This window comes from Trichechus manatus, unplaced genomic scaffold (genome assembly GCF_000243295.1).
Source record: "Trichechus manatus latirostris isolate Lorelei unplaced genomic scaffold, TriManLat1.0 scaffold00050, whole genome shotgun sequence".
Classification (NCBI taxonomy): Eukaryota; Metazoa; Chordata; class Mammalia; order Sirenia; family Trichechidae; genus Trichechus; species Trichechus manatus.
The window spans coordinates 16,851,113-16,873,391 of record NW_004443986.1 but is presented as its reverse complement, the minus strand read 5'-3'; the positions used below and the strand labels follow the sequence as shown (position 1 = coordinate 16,873,391).

Genomic DNA, 22,279 nt, shown 5'->3' with positions numbered 1-22,279 from the left:
CTGGTTCAGCACGCTGCCTGTCAAGGCTAATGGTGCCCTCATGCACTTGCTGCTCCCTCATTAGCAAGGCATTCCAACCACCCTGGTGCTGAGGTCTCACTACAATTATTACCACCCCTGTTTTCTTCTCCATGAAAAAGCTGCACATTACCACTGTTCTGAGTCAAAACCAACAGAGTCTAGAATTTGCTCCTGATTTAGCATTAAAGGGACCCCTGGTGGCACAGTGGTTAAGAGCTCGGCTACTAACCAAAAGGTCAGCAGTTCGAATCCACCAGCTGCTCCTTGGAAACCCTATGGGGCAGTTCTACTCTGTCCTACAGGGTCGCTATGAGTCGGAATCAACTTGACAGCAATGGGTTTTTTGTTGTTGTTGTTGTTAACATTAAAAAATAACTAAGGAGGGATCTTTTTACGGTGTCTACATGAAGAGTTAGCATACCTAGCACACCTGTCATAGGAAAGAAACTTTTTTTCCAGAGCTCCCTCCCCTTTGTAATCTCTTCAGGTGTACATATGGGGCTAGGAGGCTGACTGGGCCCGGGCAATAGGCCCTGGCACTCTTGCCCCAGTTCAAGGAGAAAGCTGTGCCATGGTTCCCAGGAGGCCCAATGATGTTGAGTTAATGAGCAGCAATCTGACAAGCATCCATCCCACCCGAGGGAAAGGGAGGGGCAGGCAGGGTGTTGCTGCAGAAAACACTCTGATCCAAGGCTTCTCTGGCGCAGCTGCTCTTTACTACAGGTCAACTTGGTGCCAGACAAGGTGCTAGGCAGTTTGTGTATGACCACAATCCTCATGGCAATCCTTCTATGTAGGTACTATTATCTCCTTTTAAAAGATGAGAAAAATGAGGCTCACAGAGGTTACCCATGCCAAAGTCACTCACCTCCCATGATTTGAACCCAAATGTCTGGCTCCAAAGCCTGTACTCTTTCCACTATGATATGCTAAGGAAGAAGAGTTAGAAATAGGTCCTGGTTTAAATTCCACTGAGGTATACCACTTGTATGAAACAAAAAGCTGGCTAGGTGATCAGAGACAAGATAAGCAAATAAGGGAACCCAGAGATGCCAGTGGATGGTTCCCAGACCACAGGACAATCAGTACTTGCCTTTCTCTTTCTGGGTCCTACTGTCGGTCAGGCAGGCCTTGGCTGACCCCAGGGCCACCAGCCACCGCTGTCTCTCAGCCACACTTCTAGCCTTCAGGTAGAAATACTGTTCCCCGGGGATTATCAGGTCCATGCGTGTGTTATCTACAGAATGAACTGGGAGCAAGGCGCAGGGCGATGAGAGACTAGAAGAGCCTTATTTGGAACAGCCTCCAGCCAACCCAACTTCTTGATCTCAACTGTGCCAGTGATTGAAGGCTTCTTCCAAGAAAGGATGCCAGCCCTCACAACTTCTCCTGGTTTATACAAAGCTCTGTTTATTTATCTCTTCCTAGATGCCTCCTGTGATCTAGAGGAAAAACCTCATAGGTGGCTCCAAAGCATCACCAAGATGTTGGCTTAAAAAAGAAATCACCTAGTTTACCATATGATACTTTATCAAAATAGAGAAGGAATCTCTCTGTTGGCTCGTGTGTATGCTGGTCAGAGGCCAAAAAGGCTTGTATGCCAACAAGCAAGGGGATGTTATTTATCCCGTTAGGTTTATTGGAAAGCAATCAAGAGTGCAGTATTTATACTCTTCTACTTTCCTGACAAGTCAACCAAAAATGTGAGCATTCCCTCGGAGTCCTTCAGAAGAAGAAACAAGCATACTATATTCTTCCTCCTCTACCTTCCCACCCCCAAATTCCCTAGGCCTAACCTGTCTCACATCTTCTCAGTATGTCTCAAGATCCCCAAAACCAAGAAGACTATCTGCAGGTTTGCTACGTTTTTGCTTGTTTTGAGTGTGTGGTGGTGGTAGTGTATGACATGATTAAATACAGAAGTTTAATCACTATAGTGAAAAGACTTAAATAAGTTTTGCAAATAGACACTGGCCCCAGGTGACCAGGTGACTAAAGAATGAGCACCAGATGAGTGGTAGAGCACACTGGACTCATCTATTTTGACTACCTCTTAACTAACTTCCTTGTAAAAACTGTCTGAAATTTTAGGTTTTATTTGCAAGGCTCTCTTTTGGAACATGCACTGTGTATCTTATCTGTACCATGGGGACAGCAGACAAGGGCGTGCAGAGGCTAGCACTTTTTTTAGTTGGTTGGGGAGATAGAAAGAAAAATAAAGCCTGCAAATCTCTTGGTTCCTCACCTTGAATTTCACAGACTGCCATTTGGATACTCCCTTTGCAGCCCTTCCAGGCATCTTCAGGAGAATCATAATAGGATAATATTCCCCCACAGAGAAGGAACCATCGGGGCTGCCAACCTGAAAACAGAAGCAAGAGCATTGTCTCAGTTACTGCCTATATGTAATGTGCCTCCCAGGACATGGGAATAGGACCTAACATAGGATTCTGAGTCCCAGATCCCAAGGAGCTTACATTGCAAGGGAAATTCTATGAGATAGAAGCAAGTTACAAAAGACCTATATGTTTGATTTCATTTTTGTAAAATTAAAAACACCCATATTTTTTAGTTACATAATGAATGCATAGAAGACGGCATATTTTTTAGTTACACAATGCAAAAAAGGATCAGCAACAAGCACAGTGATAATTCTCTGGGTAGCAGGATTATGTTGTTAGGCACTAATTGACTCATGGCAATCTTATGGATAACAGAATGAAACATCAGTGATTTTTAGTCTCTTTCCCTCATACAGTACTAGTAAACCATGATTTTTAATTTTTCTAAAATAAATGATTACTGTGTCCTGAATGGAATGTTATCACACACTCGCCTTCCCCAGTTACGAAAAGTTATTTAAAACTTAGAAATAAGGCGAAAACAATTACTATGCCCTTCCAGCGTGATACTAGAGTGTTGTTTAACAAGCCTGACTGGGATCATATGACCTCTAGGAAAAGGTACTTTTTGACTTACTACTTAGTATTGATCCACTGTAATGAAGTAGTCTTAAGATATTGAAGAACTTAATTTTTACTTCAACATCAGAAAATTTCATGAGACAACCATACACAGTACAAGTATGCATCTTATCCAGTCCCTTCACATACCCTACATTCTACTCAAACCAAACTTATGTGTTGTATTCCTGCCTTTGGGCCTTTGCTCAAGCTGGATCTTCTGCCTCAAATATCATCTCTGATTATCTTTGTATGTCTAAATACTACCACGAGCCTTGTCAGGTCTCCTCGGGTAGGTGTAGTTTTTCTTCCTTTCTCTGAAATGCCACAGCCCTTTAGGACACATTTCTCGCACAGGACTCTGCTGTGGCTGAGGGAGCCAGAAAGAGGGCCAGTGGTGGCTTTGGCTGAGCCCCAGGGCTGCTCAGGTACAGAAGTCTGATGGGTCCTTGGTCGCTGATTCATACAAATCAAGTGCATACACATCAACTAATGTCAAAATGATATGAATTTATTAAGTTATAGCAGGAGATTAGCATACTTTCTGGAGCACTCCCAGCCTAGGACTGTGGTATAGGCAAACTGAACTTGTAATTGGGAGCCTGAATAACACCAACAAACCCATTGCTGTCGAGTTGATTCCAACTCATAGCAACCCTACAGAACAGAGTAGAACTGCCCCATAGGGTTTCCAAGGAGCAGATGGTGGATTTGAACTGACGACCTTTCAGTTAGCAGCCAAACACTTAACCACTGCACCACCAGGGCTCCGGAGACTGAATGGTCAGCACTAAATCTGAACACAAACGAGGTGGGCAGGTGAGATGTTTCACTCACTGCTTACCTCAGGGTCTGCTTTTCTAGGGACCAGAATATTCAGGCCTGCCAATTACTATGCTTCTCATTTTCTTAAACAAAATTGGGTAAACACTAATTTTCAACATCCACCCTCCAATAATTCATCCCAGCCACTGACATATCCTGTGATTAACCCTTTCTCGCCAAAGATAAGTAACCTTTTCTAAAACTACAGCTTATTTTCTTCTACTTACAATTTATATGGGATACTTATTTCCCAGGGAGGCACCCTGACCCTATATTGAATGTCAGGAGCCTCATGGCCTTATCTCCACACTGACACAAATCAACTCTTGGCTGGCAAACCTCTTGGGATGAGATTGTAAATTTTTATTTCAGAAGGTGACATTTCCTGACCTTGGCTTCATATTCTACAAAAACTCCCAACTTGAAGGCCACTGTTCTTTGCATAAACATTAAAACAACAACAAAACACCAGTTGCCATGGACTTGATTCCGATTCATGGCAACCACATGTGTGTCAGAGTAGAATTGTGCTCTACAGGGTTTTCAATGGCTGAGTTTTCAGAAACAGATCACCAGGCCTTTCTTTTGAGGTGCCTCTGGGTGGACTGAAACCTTCAACCAACCTTTCAGTTAGGAGCCGAGCACATTAACTGTGTACCAGCCAGGGACTTCACATAAACATCATTACTGGGAAACCAAACCAATCATCAGACGATGGTTTTTTGAGCAAAGAATTAGTGCTCCAGAAATTAGACGTTACTGATGATGTTTTAGCCCTTTTCAAGGAAGTCTAACTATCTTAGGCCACCTCCCCTTTCTGAAATAAAAGAATCAATTCCTGAGAACCTGAGAAATGAAGAAGGCTTTTGAAATCACCTAGCCAACCAGTTAAGGAAACTAAGCTCAGGCAGATTAAGTGACCTACCTAAGGCCATGCAAGAAGTACACAGCAGAGCCAAGAAGAAAACCATGTCATCCTACACTGTCCCTCCTGGCACAGTAACCCCCAAACTTTGGCTCCTTACTTCTAGAAAGCTATCCTGGTATAGAATAGTAGCAACTTCTCACTTACAGCCCAACTCCCATTACTCTGGTTGGTGTTAACATTCCCCAAATTCACCATGACTTTTGGGTAGAAGGCACTCAGGACATCCTCAATTATACTTTATCCAATTTGGGACCCCATGAATTTTTAGACACACCATTATTTTACATAACATAAAAAAGAAAAATACCTGCCAAATGAACAATGACATGGCCCTGATTGTAAGATGCTTCCTATTTCGAAGTTGTTGAAATACTAAACAATGTGTCTTAAACTGGAAAAAACTGGTACTAGTTTTAACTTACAGGAATCTGAAAAATGTTAAACACACACATGCACACATATACACAGCACAGCTGCAGTAAGTTTTGAAAGTAGCTGGTAAACTACAATAGTAACTGAAAAAATCTTTCCTGTCACAGGTTCTGTATTTATCTGGGGGAAGTTCAATATACCACTATTTTTATTTTACAGAGCTTTGAAGTACAGAAACTATGACCAAGAGAAACTTCTCTTTATAAGCACAAAGCTCCTGGAGTTTCAGAAGCCAGGTCAAGAGTCTCATTTCCATTATACGTTATTTAAATGCAGAGTGATGGAGAGTCCAGATTAGTATTGGGGCACACTGCTCTTTCACAATGTCCACTGCTAGGATGCTGGACTGTACAGCTCAGGAATGATGAATGATGTACAAGAGATGAGGCATGGATGATGAAGAAGACATTAATCTGCTTCCTGCATTAAATTAATCTGTGATTTCCTAAGAAATCATAAAACATTCAAGGTAAGAGAAGGGCAGATGAAAATTGTGGGTCTGTACTAGTCCCTGCTCCCTTGGATTGCTCTGAGACTATCATCCTTTTCCTCCCTTCCCCCACCCCCTTTTTTGCCATCCTCTATTAGAGACGGAATGAAAAGAGTAAACAAGAGACTTTAATGAACACGAAAAAGTTTTACCCCAGCTACCACTGCCAAGGATGGAACAGGTGGAAAAGAAGAATATTTAAATGCCGATTTCTCACAATATGTATTATCCTGGATTACTTTACTGCAGAAGCTATACTGGACATTTATTTTTTGGTAACCCTGCCTCTAAGCCCCACATTTCCATTGCTGAAACTTCCCTTAACCATACTTCATCCATTTAGTTTGAATGGGGTTGACCCACCCCTAGCACCAGGATGGGTATGTGAGTCAGGACTGACTAGAATTTCACATTCCCTGAACAATTATCAATGATAAGTTTCCAGGACAGGGAAGTGATCCAAAGCTAATTCTGGGACTTTTGCTGGGAATACGGAAAAGCAGAAAGAATAGGAAAACGTCTCTTTTTTTCTTGTTGGGCTTAAGGATGTATGCCTGGAATAGCAATCTCTACCAGAATCCCAGTCAGCTTCTTTGCAGAAATTGACAAGCTGATCCTAAAATTCATATGGAAACTCAAGGAACCGAAAATAGGCAAAACAATCTTGAAAAAGAAAAATGTTAGCGGTCTCACACTTCTCAATTTCAAAACTTACTACAAAGGCACAGTAATCAAGACAGTGTGGTATTAGCATAAGGATGACATATAGGTCAATGGGATAGAATTAAGACTCTAGAAACAAATCTTTGTATTTCCAGTCAATTGATTTTCAACAAGAGTGCCAAGACAATTCAATGGGAAAAGAATAATCTTTTCAACAAATGGTGCTGGGACAACAGGTTAAGTCACATACAAAAGAATGAAGTTGGATCCCTACCTCACACCACATAAACAAAGTTAACTCAAAATAGATAAAATGGGTTAAATGTAAAAGCTAAAACTATAGAAGTCTTAGAAGAAAACATAGGAGTAAATCTTCCTGACCTTGGATTTGGCAAATAGTTTCTTAGATATGACATAAAAAGTGTAAGTAACAAATGAAAAAATACACTGGACTTCATCAAAATTAAAAACTCTTGTGTGTAAAAGAATACTATCACAAAAGGGAAAAGATAACCCACAGAATGGGAAAAATATTTGCAAATCATATATCTGATAAGGGGCTTGTTTCAAGAATATATAAAGAACTCTGACAACTCAATAATAAAAAGACAATCCAATTTTAAAATGGGTAAATGCCTGGAATAGATATTTCTCAAAAGAAGATATACAAATGGTCAATATGCACAAGAAAAGATGCTCAACATAATTAGTCATAGGAATGACTAGGAATACACCTAAGAGAAATAAAAACATGTATCTACAAAAACACTTGCACATGAATGTTCATAGCCTCATTATTCATGACAGTCAAACAGTGGAAACAACCCAAGTCTATCAATTGATGAATGAAAAAATGTGATATATCCACACAACGGAATATTATTCTGTCATTAAAAAGAATGAAACACTGATATATGCTTCAAAATCGATGAATCTTGAAAATATTATGCTAACTGAAAGAAACCAGTCAAAAACGACCACATATTGTATGATTCCATTTACATGAAATGTCCAGAACAGGCAAATTGATAGAGACAGAGAGTAGATTAGTGGTGGGAATGCAGGGATTAGAGGGTGATAGCTAAAGGGTATGGAGCTTCTTTTTGGGGTGATGAAAATGTTCTAAAGTTGATGGTGGTGCTTGTTGCACAACCCTATGCATATACTAAAAACCACTGAACTGTACATTTTAAATGGTAAATTGTATGGTATGTGGATTACATCTCAATAAAGTTGTTACATAGGGGCTAGGGGAAGGGGGGAATGGGGAGTTATTGCTTAATGGGTTTGGGGATTCGGTTTGAGGTAATGGAAGGGTTTTGGAAATAGATACCTAGTGCTGGTGGTTGCACAATACTGTGAAAGTGATTGTTGCTGTTGTTGCTAGGTGCCGTCAAATCAGTTGCGACTCATAGCGACCCTATGTACAACAGAATAAAACACCGCCCAGTCCTGCGCCATTCTCACAATCGTTGCTATGTTTGAGCCCACTGTTGCAGCCACTGTGTCAATTCATTTCATTGAGGGTCTTCCTCTTTTTTGCTGACCCTCTACTTTACCAAGCACGATGTCCTTCTCCAGGGATTGGTCCCTCCTGATAACGTCCAAAGTATTTAAGACAGTCTCACCATCCTCGCTTCTAAGAAGCATTCTGGCTGTACTTCTTCCAAGACAGATTTGTTCGTTCTTCTGGCAGTCTACAGTACATTTAATATTCTTCACCAACACCATAATTCAAATGCATCAATTCTTTTTCGGTCTTCCTTATTCATTGTCCAGCTTTTGCATGCATATGAGGCAACTGAAAATACCATGGCTCATAGCCTCTGCCAGACTAGAGTCCAGCACAACTAGATGGTGCCCGGCGACCACCACTGACTGCTCTGACAAGGATCACAATAGAGGGCCTTGGACAGAGCAGGAGAAAAATGTAGAACAAAATTCTAACTCACAAAAAAAGACCAGACTTACTGGTCTGACAGAGAATAGAGAAATCCCGAGAGTAGGGCCCCTGGATACTCTTTTAACCCAGTACTGAAGTCACTCCTGAGGTTCACCCTTCAGTCAAAGATTAGACAGACCCATAAAACAAACAATAATACACGTAGCTCAACCATGTATAGGAGACTAAATGTGCATAACAGGCCAGGGGCAAGGATGAGAAGGCAGGAGGGGACAGGAAAGCTGGATGAATGGAAATGGGGAACCAAAGGTCGAGAAGGGGAGAGTGTTGACACATCACGGGGTTGGCAACCAATGTCACAAAACAATATGTGTATTAATTGTTTAATGAGAAACTAATTTGCTCTATAAACTTTCATCTAAAGCACAATAAAACACACACACAAAAATAAGGCTGAGGGAAAAAAAGAGCTTCGTATGATCTTCCATGAGATATTTATACCTATTTCATGAAGAAAAACAAATTACACTCCATTTTCATCTTCAAAAGTCTAATATACAGAATTCTAATTGCTAACAAGTACTTAAAATTGCTCAGCTCTATGAAATTCAACATTTCAGAATACAGTTCAATATTTATATGCAATTTTTGAATTCAAAACTTAATTTAACTGCTATGTCTCAATACAGATGTTTTTTAAAAAAAGAAAATATCATGGATTGGGTCAGGTACACCTTAGTCCTCAAGGTGACATCTTTGTGAATGTAATTAATGCCACTGAATTGCACACTTAAATATGGTTAAAATGGCAAATTTTATGTTATATATATTTCATCACAATTTTTTTTTAAAAGCTGTTACCAAAAAAACCCAAAAAGATGTTTAAAGTAGGAGGTAAATCTTTCCTTGGGTGGGGGGGGTGGGGAAGAAGAGTATGGAAGAGGTTTTAAGTCATCTAATTTCAACAAATAATTGAGATTCTTTCACAGGGACTGGCCAAGTACAGTCCATAAGTCCAATATGGTCTACCACCTCTTCCTGTAAATAAATTTTATTGGAATAAAGCCACACCAATTTGCTACATACTGTCTATGTTTGCTTTGTTGCTAACAACTGCAGAGTTGAGGCTGTATGACCTAAAAGTCTAAAGTTTTTACTATCTGGTCCTTTACAGAAGCTTGCTGACCTTTGGTCTATATCACCAGCTCCAAAGTGGTCACGGAATCAGTTAAGAAGCTACAGTATTTGCCAAGAAAGAAGGCCTATGGGCTTGTCAGGTAACAACTGAAGACAGAAAATGACTAAGTGTTCAGAAAAACATAGAGAAAATAAGAGCTGAAAGAAGAGCTAGAGTGAGCCAGGAAGACTTCACAGAAGAGGGGGATCAAATCTGACTCTGATGGGTGGGTATGAGAAGGAAGGGCATTCTTAGGAGGTTGAAGGTCAAAGGATAAGGTAATAAAGTGCTGCTTCCTAATCCTTTGGGGAAGGGAAAAAGGCATTCCCACCATTTATCTCCAGGATTATTATATTTAATAGGCATTTTTCTGTTTTTTAAAAATATGATTTGTTTGGGGATTATAAATGGAAAGGATTTGGGATAACAGATTTTGTCAGATCAATAAGAAGTAAATTTATGGGCAGTGTTACTTGAAAGTTACTATACCAAAGACCCACTGCCGGCAAGTCCATTCTGACTTATAGCTACCCGACAGGGCAAAGCAGAGCTGCCCCATAGGGTTTCTGAGGCTGTAAATCTTTACGGGAGCAGACTGCCACATCTTTCTCCCTTGGAGCGGCTGGTGGGTTCAAAAGCGCCAACCTTTCGGTTAGCAGCCAAGCTCTCTAACAACTGCGCCACTAGGGCTGCTTGAAAGTTACCACAGCTACAGGTAAGTCATGGTCCCTCTTTTTCCTCCCAGGGATCTACAAAGTTCCATGTTCTGAAGATCATTATTCTAAAACTGCTACCAGCCAGTTCTTTTCCCACTTAGTGCAAATGCCTTTCTATACTTAATTAATGGAGTCCTTCGGTGGTTGCCATCGAGTCTACTCCAACACATAGGGTACAATGAGACAAAAGTGACTCGAGGGCAATGGGTAGGTGGTGAAAACGGTTAAGAGCTCAACTACTAGCCAAAAGGTTGGCAGTTCGAACCCATCCAGAGGTGCCTCAGAAGACAGGCCTGGTGATATGCTTCCGAAAAGCTCATAGCCTTGAAAATCCAATGTAGCAGTTCCACTCTGCACACATGGGGTCACCATGAGTCGGAATCGACTGGATGGCAAGAACAACAATAACAATTTAATTGATAAGCAATTGCTTCTAAAATTCACTTTAACTTTAGCCAAGAGTTCTTCCAGCTCAACTAATGCTGAACTATATATTTTTTCAAATAATTTTCTTAAAAAAAAAAAAAAAGCACACTTATATTCGGATCTAATCTGGCACAGCTCATGTTTATTTTGCACTATAAATTCTTCCCTTTTTAGTTCACAACAGCAGCCACCATTTTTAAATCAAATTTCTAAAAGGAGATATTCTTTTTCCTTTAAAAATCCAAACCAAACCAAAAAAATGATTCATTGTGAGTCATACTCACATCTGAAGAAAAAATACTGTAGCTTCCCTTTTTTAAGCAGCCTCATGACAAATAGCTCATCCAAACACATTCCTATAAAAAACTGCACTCCATTAAACAGATGCTTTTAAAACTTAAAAAAATGTATTTTTAATTTACATACAATGAAATTCCTTCTTTGGTGAACAGTTCTGAATTTTGATAACAATACAGTCCTCCAACCACCACCACAATAATCAAGATACAGAAAATTTTCATTGCCTTTCCATCTCAATTCCTTTGTGCTACCCCTCTGTAGTCAAACCCTCCCCCATCCTTTACCCCTAGGCAATCACTGTTGTGTTTTCATTTTTGTTAAGTTCAAAATATCTTCCAGTTTTCTTGGAGACTTTCTCGTTGACTCATGGGTTACTCTGAGGTGTACTGTTTAATTTCTTAATATTTGGGGATTTTCCACATCTTTCTGTTACTTATTTTTAGCTTAATTCCATTTAGACACAGAACATTCTTTTAAATTTGCTAAGGTTTTTATACGGCCCAGTATGTGGTCTATCTTGGAAAATATTACAGGCGCATCTGAAAAAAAAGTGCAGTATTCTGCTCTTGTTTGGTGGATTATTCTATAAATGTCAATTAGGTCAAGTTGATTGATAGTATACAAATCTTCTATATCCTTGCTGATTTACTATCTACTGTTCTATGAATTAAGGAGCCCTGGTTGCGCAGTGGTTAAAGCAACTGACTGCTAACTGAAAGGCTAGTGGTTCAAAACCACCAGCAGCTCCTCAGGAGAAAGACATGGCAGTCTGCTTCTGTAGAGATTTACAGGCTCGGAAACCCTTTGGGGTTGCTATGAGTCAGAAGTGACTTGATGGCAATCGGTTTGGTTTTGGGTTTGGTTCTATGGATTACTGAAAGAATGTTGAAGTTTTCAAGTGTGATTGTGGATTTGTCTCTTTCTGCTTTCAATTTATCAGTTTTTGCTTCATATATTTTGATGACACTTTTAGATGCATACACATTTAGGACTGCTGTCTTCTTGATGAACTGATATTTTTACAATCATGCAACATTCCTCTTTATTGTCCCTTGCAGCTTTCCTTGTTCTGAAATCTACTTTGTCTGAAATTAATATAGCCAACCCAGCTTTCTTTTAATTAGTGTTTGCATGGTATATCTTTCCCCACTCTTACTTTTAATCTATGTCTGTATATTTAAAGAAGGGTTTCTTGTAGACAGCACATAGTTTGGTCTTTTTTTTAATCCAACCTATCAATTTTAAGTGGTCTATTTAGACCACTTACATCTATTATTAATTAATATCATTACAATACTATTTTTTGTTGCTGTTTCCCCTTTCCTGCCTTCTTTTGGATGATATGATTCCATTTTAATGAGTTAAAATTTTAATGTGTTAAAAAGCAAAGATGTCACCTCGAGGACGAAGGTGCACCTGACCCAAGCTGTCGTATTTTCAACAGTCTCATATGATGCGAAAGCTGGACAATGAATAAGGAAGATCAAAGAAGAATTGCTGCATTTGAATTATGATGTTGGTAAAGAATATTGAAACCACGGACTGCCAGAGGAATGAACAAATCTGTCTTTGAAGAAGTACAGCCAGAATGCTCCTTAGAAACAAGGATGGCAAGACTATGTCTCACATACTTTGGACATGTTATCAGGAGGGATCAGTCCCTGGAGAAGGACATCATGCTTGGTAGAGGGTCAGCAAAAAAGAGGAAGACCCTCAACGAGATGAACTAACAGCGTCTGCAACAATGGGCTTAAACGCAGCAATGATTGTGAAGACGGTGCAGGACTGGGCCATGTTTCATTCTGCTGTACACAGGGTCGTTGAGTCAGAACCCACTCAATGGCACGTAACAACGTTTTAATTAATTAATTTATTTTTTGGCTATATTTCTTGATTTTTTTTTATTAGTTGTTTCAGAGATTATAAAATACATACCTAACTTTTCAGTCTACTTAGAATTAATATTTTACCACTTCAAGTAAAATGTATAAACCTAAAACTATGTAGGTCCCTTTAATCTCCCCCCTTAATGTTGAATTCCCCACTGACAATGTTATAGTTTTTGCTTTTAGCAGTTACACACATCTTAAAGAACTTAAAAACCAAAAAAAGCAAACCCATAGCCATCGAGTCAATTTCAACTCAAAGCAACCCTACAGGGCAGAGCAGAAATGCCCCATAGGGTTTCCAAGGAGCACCTGGTGGATTCGAACTGCCAACCTTGTGGTTAGCAGCCATAGCTCTTAACCACTATGCCACCAGGGTTTCCTTAAAGAACTTAGGAGGAGAAAAATAGTCTATTATATTTATCCAGATGTTTATCATTTCTGTTGCTCTTCCTTTAATCCTGATGTTCTAAATTTCCCGTGGTATCATTCCCTTTAGCCTAAAGAAGTGCCCTTAGTATATCCTTTCAATAGTTTTCCTTCATCTAAGAATATTTTTATTTCACCTTCATTTCTGAAGGATATTTTGCTGAATACAGAATTCTTTTCTTTCAATACCTTAAAGATGATGCTCCACTGTCTCCAGCCTCCATGGTTTCTGATGAGAAATCCCAGGTATTGAAACTGTTGTTTCTCTATGTGTAATACATCTTTTTCTTCTGGTTGCTTTCAAAATTTTTCTTTAAATTTGGTTTTCAGCGAATACAAAGAACGTGGTTTTCCTGTTTTAGAGTTAGCTGAGCTTCTTGAGTCTGTATACTTGTAGCTTTTACCAAATTTGGGAAGTTTTCAGCCATTATTTCTTCAAATCTTTTTTCTTCACCAGTATTTTTATTCTTCTGGGAATCCCAGAATGTTAGACTTACTATTATTGTCCTACAGGTCTCTGAGGTTTTCTTTTTTTTAAATCTTTTTTCTCTCTGTTCTTCAGACTGGATAATTTTTATTGATCTATCTTCAAGTTCACTCTTTCCTTTGTCATCTCCATTCCTCTATTGAACCCATCCAATAAATTCTTATTTCAGATATTGTCTTAGTTACCTAGTGCTGCTATAACAGAAATACCACAAGTGGATGGCTTTAACAAACAGAGATTTATTTTCTCACAGTCTAGCAAGCGAGAAGTCCAAATTCAGGGCGTCAGCTCCAGGGGAAAGCTTTCTCTGTCAGCTCTGGAGGAAGGTCCTTCTCATCAATCTTCCCCTGGACTAGGAGCTTCTCCACACAGGAACCCTGAATCCAGAGGATGTGCTCTGCTCCCGGCACTGATTTCTGGGTGGTATGAGGTCCCCCTGTCTCTCTGCTCACTTCTCTCTTTTATATTCTAAAAGAAATTGGCTCAAGACACAATCCAATCTTGTAGATTGAGTCCTGCCTCATTAACATAACTTCTGCCCATCCCCCTTCATTAACATCATAGAGGCAGGATTTACAACACATAGGAAAATCATATCAGATGACAAAATGGTAGACAATCACACAATACTGGGAATCATGGCCTAGCCAAATTGATGCACATATTTTTGGGGGACACAATTCAATCCATGACAGGTATTATACTTTCTAGTTGTAAACTTCAATTTGGCTCTTTTTTATAGCTTCTGTTTCTCTACTGAGAATTTCTACCTTTGCATTTGGTTCAAGAGTGTTTATCAATACTTCGTGGAGCAGGTTATAGTAGCTCCTTTGATTTAAAGTTTTTTCTGATAATTCCAACCTCTGAGTCATTTCAGGTTTAGCCTGTATTCATCGTCTTTTCCTTTGAGCAGTGGTCAGATTTTTCTGGTTCTTGGTACGTCAAGTAACTTTGGATGGTGTCCTGGATATTTTGAATATTACATTATAAGACTCTGAGTCCTGGTCAAATTCCCCTGTAAAAAGTTGGTTTTTGTTTGTTTGTTTTAGCAGGCAATCAATCTGGTTAGAGACCTCATGTTCTATCTTGACTTTTATGGGTGGTTATTTCTAGATCAGAGGGGGTTTTCAAAACCTATTATACACCCAATCTTCACTTACCAACATGGTTAGGTTTCAAAGACAGGTCATTACGCAAAAATTGGCATTATGCAAAAATGGAGCCCCGGCACCCATCCCTTAGCCCACAATTCTGACACAAAGACTCTGAGGGAGAGGTTTGTGCTGGGGTGGGGCTGTAAACACTCCTATTGGTACCGAGCCCAAGAAGGATATTAGAAAACCCTGGAGATCCCTAGCCGCACAGCCCCAGATGCTACCTTGAGGTTTAAAATGTGGGTTCCAAATCCCATCTCTAACCCGTCCTCACAGGCAAACACTTAACAGATTCACCTTGGTCCCACCACCACCCTTACAAGGGTTCCTGCCTGACAAGAACCCTTGCCATAGGCAGCTACTCTTCCAAAGTTCAGGCCAAGGAAGGACTCTTCCCTCAGTTCTACAGAACCAGCTGACACTGGGCAGTGCCCAGCCACTCCCACAGAACACCCTCCGCCCTCTGCACCAGCCCCGAACCCCACATTCCTGCAGACCCTGACCAGGACTCAGGCCAAAGCAGCAACCACAGGAACTGCCATTACTGATGGATGTGGAGACAGAGCTCCAATCTCCCAGGCCAACTTCCCAGAGAGCGGCTCCTGGCACCATGGCCAACGGCATGTGAGAGCCATTGTTACTAGCTAACATTCTGTTTCCCAGCAACTCAGAGGCGGGGAATTGGCAAACTCGAGCTGTAGGAAACAGACAGCAATTTTAGCCAATGACTGTTTACACCAGTGGAAGTGCCCTGGCCAACGGGAAATGAGAGTATAACATAGCAAATCAGGGGCAACGTGGGAAATATGAGTCAGGGAGACGATTAAATGCAAGTTTATTATACCCATAGTTACCAGAGGGGTAAACAGCAGAACACGCAGGGCCACAAGGGAACACCTCAGCCTTCCTTACTGCCAGACATACATCATTAAAGCACAAAATAGATAGGAGATTTTTTTACTGTTGTCATAAATGCAAAAGATCCGATAACGAGACAGTCAGTACACGAGGAGTGGATGTATTCTGTTTGAGTCTGTTGTGTCTAACGTGCCACTCAAGGATTGGTCTCACATTTGGGTGGTATTTTATATTCTCAAAACATTTGCTGTGCTTCCTTGGGTGTGATCGATGCATACACAGCTTGGGGTGTGAATGTGACTTATGTTGGTTCCTACACAGAATTAGGAATCCAGCTCTCTCCTCTTAGAGATTTCCTTCACACTCTCTGGCTCCCACGAACTCCTTTAACCTGTTCCACGAACTCCTTTAACCTGTTCCTTTGTCAAGAAAGACAGGGTTCTCAGAGTTTTAGCCTCCTATGCTATTGTATTATCCCACCCAACCGGACCTGCCCTCATAATGAAGCGGCAAGATAAAAGAGAAAAACAGTAACAAAAAACCACAGGATTTTCCCCCAGACTCTTCGCACAACAGGATTTATCTGGCAAGTTCCATTTTAAAATATATAACCAAAAAAACCAAACTCATTGCCATCAAGTCGATTCCAGCTCATAGTGACCCTACAGGACAGAGCAGAACTGCCCTATCGGGTTTCCAAGGCTGTAAATCTTGACGGAAGCAGACTGCCAGATCTTTCTCCCGTGGAACGGCTGGTGGGTTCGAACCACTTATTGGTTTGTAGCCCAGCACTTAACCACTGCGCCACCAGGGCTCCTTAATTAAGATATTGCCTATTAAGAATTTCAAATTCTAATGGAATCCAGACTTTCTAGAGCCATTGAGGGGAATGATCCCCGAAACTAGTATCCTGAGGAAACCTCTAAACCTTGAACCGAAACAATCCCCTGAAGTCATATTTGAACCAAATAATAGAATTAGAAAAGAAGGTTTGCATTAAGCATTATACTCTTTTAAAGAATTATCTGTATATGATTAAATTGACAACAACAACTGGAAAGGATAGATGAGAATCTCAGGGGGTAGTGAGTTTGTGTTAATGATGATGAAATCGTTTGGAAAAGGTTGTCAAGAAAGGTGGCACAACTTGAATAATGTAAGCAATGTCACTGAATTTTACATGTTGAAATTGTTGAAGTGGCGCATATTTTGTTGTGTATATTTTCACCAAAATGAATGAATGAATAAAACACTAAAGAAAAAGGAAGACTCCATTTATTCACCCTAAATTATGGTATGCTTATAGACAAAAAAAATTAAACTGAAGCAAAACACAGGTCTTATTGATTTCATATGACCTCTAACCTTGACAGCCTTGGTGTTTTCCAATGCCCAGCTCTGGGTGCTCAGCCACACCCCACCCTATCTGATGCCTTCCCTGGGAGGGCTCCAGACAGGACAATGGATAGCTAAGCCTTAGGTTCCTCTGCCAGGTCAGTCAGTAGGATTCTTGCTGTGGTTGAGGAGGAAGGAAAAAGAAGACGAGACAACCCTCATGGTAACAGATAATAACCAAGCATGAGTTAAATTTACAATCTCCTATTAACCATTGTCATAGGGCAACATTTGTAGTAACTGTTAAATGAGAAACTATTTTGTTCTGTAAGCCTTCATCTTAAGTGAGAATAACAGCACAATTCGAAGAGTGTAGTCAATGTCACTGAACTGTGCATGTAGAAATTTTTGAAATGGTGTTATCTTTGGCTATGTGTATTTTCACTAAAAAAAAAAAGGTTGAGAAGTTAGACGGTTGATATGTTGTGGGGTTGTTAACCAATGTCATAAAACATATGTGTAACTACCGTTTCATGAGAAACTATTTGTTCTGTAAGCCTTCACCTGAAGTACAATTAAAAAAAAAAAAAATTTACAATCTACTTAACTCATCATTAATTAATTCACAAAGAGTTTTTGAGCAAGTATACTTTGCCAGGCTTGGAGATATAGAGAAAAGAAGATGCCAGACCTCAAGGAGTGCTAGCCTAGTAGGGAGTCAGGCATACAGATGGTGATGAGACTAACTGTAACTATAATGCATTACATCAAATTCTCTTTAGAACCTTCTATTAAAAGCTGTTGTGTGTCATCTCTCCTGTGTGCTTTGGGCTGTCGAGCTGGATACTTATTTGTTCTGGACAGTGTCTCTTACATGTCCTACCATCACCTTACTCAAGAGAATAGTTAGGAAACCTTGGTGCATGTTCAGACTCATAACACCCAGATGTGTCATCTCAAACATGTCAATTCCTTTGGGCATTATTTCCCAATTTATAAATTTCCTTCCAGGTTTAACATTATCACCTTTCTCCTGACTCTAATGTCTCTCTCAGCAAGTCTCAGCTTCCTTTCATCATCCAAGTGCCAAACCTAAGGATCACTTCTGTCCCATCCCTCCAGGTTAGTCACTAGGTCCTCCTAGCCACCCTCATTTCTTATTGGTCTCAACATTTCATTACTCCCACCCTGGGGCACAGAGTGTTAAGTCATAGGAAGGCCATGAAGTCGGGCACAGCTGGCTGAAGACTTATTCACTGTGTGTCTCTAATAAGTTATCTTATAAGCCTCGGTTTATTCATCGGTGAAATGGGGGATAATACCTCCTTCCTCCCCTTCCCTCATATCTCACCCTTTTATTTCAGCTCTCCCACCTCCCTCATCATGTTTCAACTAGCTTAATCTTCCTTAAATACTGTTTTTACCAGCTCTTTCTCCCTATTCGGAAACTCAGGAGTGACTCCCTGCCACACCAACTCTAAACTCTCAGACTTGGCTTACTAATCTAAGCCCACCCTAACGACACCTCAGTATTTCCTCCTGCTCCCAGAAACAAACTCTTCTTTTCAGTCCTACTGCTTTCTTCAGTGAGGGTCACTTCTGTTCCCCAGTAGTTCCCTCAATCTTCCTCCCTGTTTCTAGGCCAATTCTACTCACCCTTCAGTTCCACCTCCTCCATGAAGTTTACCCTGACCGCTCCTGAAAAGCAGCTGTCTCTACTTTTTTTTTTGACAAAGGTATGGGTGTTTCCTTTGGCCAATTTTATATCTACTTCTCTTTACCTTCTTCCTACTAAATTTCTGGCTGCTTAAACTGGACTCAAAGAGCCCTGGTGGCACAGGTTAAGTGCCTGGCTGCTAGCCAAAATGTTGGCAGTTCAAACTCACCCAGCCAATCTGTGGAAGAAAGACCTGGCAATCTGCTTCCATAAAGATTACAGGCTAGGAAACCCTATGGGGTAGTTCTACTCCATCACGTGAGGCTGCTATAAGTCAAAAATCAACTCAGTGGCACCTAACAACAATGGCCTCAGAAGTTGAAAACTTAGTCTCCATTCAAGTCATGCATACTGGCCAGTAGAGGCAGCAAAGCAGCAGGACATTAGCAATGCCAACCTAGATGACAAAGATTTAACATTCCAGCCTGTTAGAGGTGCCCCAAAATCGCCTTTAAAATCCCAGTAAAGAGGCAGGGCCAAGATGGTGGAGTAGTCAGACGCTTCCAATGGACCCTCTTACAACAAAGATCCAAAAAAACAAGTGATTAGATCATATATGGCAATCTGGGAGCCCTGAACATCAAAGGCAGAGTTGAGGAACCGGACTGAGTGGCAGGGAAAGGGAATGACGGTTCGGAAGCAGTGGGGAGTTGCCAGACCTGACCTGGTGAGAGCCTGAGCCCTTCAGGCCTGATCAGCTCATGGGTGAGTGGTGAGGCAGGCAAGTGGCAGTGCTCAGGAGGTGGGTTTTCCGCACTGGGGGAGACCCAGTGCCAGAGAGTCTGCACAGCCACCCAGAACCAATGAGAAGCAGCCCTCATCGGTGAAAGGTAAGTAATCATGTACGGCCTGCCGCACGGGTAGAAAACACCACGCTTAGGGGAAAACCTCTCTCCCATTTACCTCCCGGCTCCCTGCTCTGCACTGGGTCCCGGACTGGCTTCAGCAATTGCTGAGTCCCCTGAGCCAGAAGTAGGATCCGTCACAAGCCCGGAGCCATTCTCCCTGCCTTGGAGAGTGAACAAATTAACAAACGGGAAAAAATAAACTGCCGGCTCCTCTAAGCCAGGAACCCAGGGTAGGCACAGCTCCTTTGCCTAGGCACAAGCATAAGTGATCCACAGACTCTGAGTGCCTTTCCCCCTGCATAGACTTGTGTGGGCCCATCTCAACAGCACAGGCCCTCATTACTGCAGTACAACAGGGTATATACCGGAACTCTAACTTCAACTGTTTCAGCTATGAAGTGGCAGGTTCTTGACATTTGACACTGCTCTGCCCATTAAGCAGGGTTTTCACCTACCCACATCAGGGGCCTGAGGACTGATGGCTCCACCCATGCCACCTAGCTACCTTCGAGAGAGGCCCATGAATAAGAGATGCCCCCCCCGTCTTTACAGCCAACAGCATTAGCTACTCATAGTCCGGATGCAAAACCACCCACCTACGTGCTCTAGGGAACAGGGACGTGCCTTCCTCCTGGACACTCGGGGGCGGCCGTCAGCCCCTGCCTTGCTCAGAGTGTGTCCCCCTGCTGCAGCCAGATGCCTGTGCCTACACCAATCACCCATGCCTGTCTAGGATTGTAAGTGAGAGCCTACACCACACACTTTGTGGCTATCTACCTGGGCACCTGAGCTGAATCCATACAGGAGGAGTGGGTGGACTCATGAGCTCAGATACCTAGTAACAGATCAAACCACCTAGTGACAGGACATTAAAGCTTCAAAGGTGCCAATAATCAAACTAGCTCATACGAGCAGCCTATTTGGGCATATCAAAACAAAATAAGAAGTTAGGACACGGTAAGCAAACATAAACTAAATAAATATAATAACTTATTGATGACTCAGAGACAACAGTCAATATCAAATAACATAAAGAGGCAATCCATGAAGGCTTCAGCAAGCTCCCAAAATAAAGAATCTAGAAATTTTCCAGAGGAGGAAAATCTCTTGGAATTACCGGAGGCAGAGTACAAAAGATTAATATACAGAACTCTTCAACAAATTAGGAAGGAAATTAAGCAAAACGCAGAACATGCAATAGAGAAAATTAAAAAGATTAGAGAAGAGCATAATGACAAATTTAATAGGCTGCAAGAATCCATAGAGACAGCAAGCAGAAATCAGAAGATTAACAATAAAATTTCAGAATTAGACAACTCAATAGAAAGTCACAAGGGCAGAACTGAGGCAATGGAAGTCAGAATTAGTGAGATTGAAGATAAAGCACTTGACATCAACTTATTTGAGGAAAAATCAGATAAAAGGATTTAAATAATGAAGAAACTCTAAGTATTATGTGGGACTCTGTCAAGAAGAATAACCTATGAGTTATTGGAGTACCAGAACAGCAGGGGGTAACAGAAAATACAGAGAGAACTGTAGAAGATTTGTCGGCAGAAAACTTCCCTGATATCATAAAAGATGAGAAGGTATCTGTCCAAGATGCTCATTGATCCCCACATAAGGTAGATCCCAAAAGAAAGTCACTAAGACATATTAGAATCAAACTTTCCAAAACCAAAGATAAAGAGAGAATTTTAAGCGCAGCTAGGAATAAACGAAAAGTCATCTACAAAGGAGAGTCAATAAGAATAAACTCGGACTACTCAGCAGAAACCATGCAGGCAAGAAGGCAATGGGATGACATGATAAAGCCTTGAAGAAAAACAACTGCCAGTCAAGAATTATATATCCAGCAAAATTGTCTCTCAAATATGATGGCAAAATTAGGGCATTTCCAAATAAACAGAAGTTTAGGGAATTTGCAAAAACCCAACCAAAATTACAAGAAATACTAAAGGGAGTCAGATAACAACCGAAACTAGAACACAGGACAGAGCAACCAGATATCAACCCAGATAGGGAAGTCACAAAAGTAAATCAAAGCTAAAATACTGAAAATAGAGAAACAGATATCAATATGTAAAAGATGACAACATTAACACAAAAAAGAGGGACTTAAAAAATGTAGAGATAGTTTTGCATACAGAGAGGAAGTCAAGGCTATTTAAAGAAATAAAAGACTGGTATAAACTTACAAAAATAGGGGTAAATATTTAGGTAACCACAACGGAAACTAACAAACCTACAAGTCAAAATAAAAAACTAGAAAAATATAAAGGCTCAGGAAACACAAAATCAACAACAATGAAAAAGATGAAAAAAATACATAAAGAAAAATGACACAGCACAGAAAATTAAGTGGAACAAATAAACTGTGAACAACATACAAAAAAAGACATCGAAATGACAGCACTAAACTCATACCTATCAATAATTATACTGAATGTAAATGGACTAAACGCAACAATAAAGAGACAGAGAGTGGCAGATTGGATAAAAAAAACACGATCCATCTATATGCTGCCTACAAGAGACATACCTTAGACTTAAAGACACAAACAAACTAAAATTCAAAGGATGGAAAAAAATATATCAAGCAAACAACATTCAAAACAGAGCAAGAGTGGCAATATTAATCTCTGACAAAATAGACTTTAAAGTAAAATCCACCACAAAGGATAAGGAAGGATACTATATAATGATTAAAGGGTCAATACA

The 22,279-nt window shown here is 40.6% G+C and overlaps 1 protein-coding gene across 3 annotated transcripts in view; it reads right to left on the bottom strand.

Moving 5' to 3' along the window:
• Positions 1-22,279, bottom strand: part of PLEKHA8 (pleckstrin homology domain containing A8) — a 114,539-nt gene that overhangs the window by 73,020 nt on the left and 19,240 nt on the right. For all 3 annotated transcript variants that reach the window (XM_023732364.1, XM_012555861.2, XM_023732365.1), the window contains exons 2-3: positions 2,267-2,383; positions 1,115-1,270 (exon numbers count right to left, since the gene is read on the bottom strand). In XM_023732364.1, the coding sequence (XP_023588132.1) occupies positions 1,115-1,270; positions 2,267-2,288 (178 nt within the window). In that variant the 5' untranslated portion in view covers positions 2,289-2,383. The remainder of the gene's footprint in view (positions 1-1,114; positions 1,271-2,266; positions 2,384-22,279) is intronic.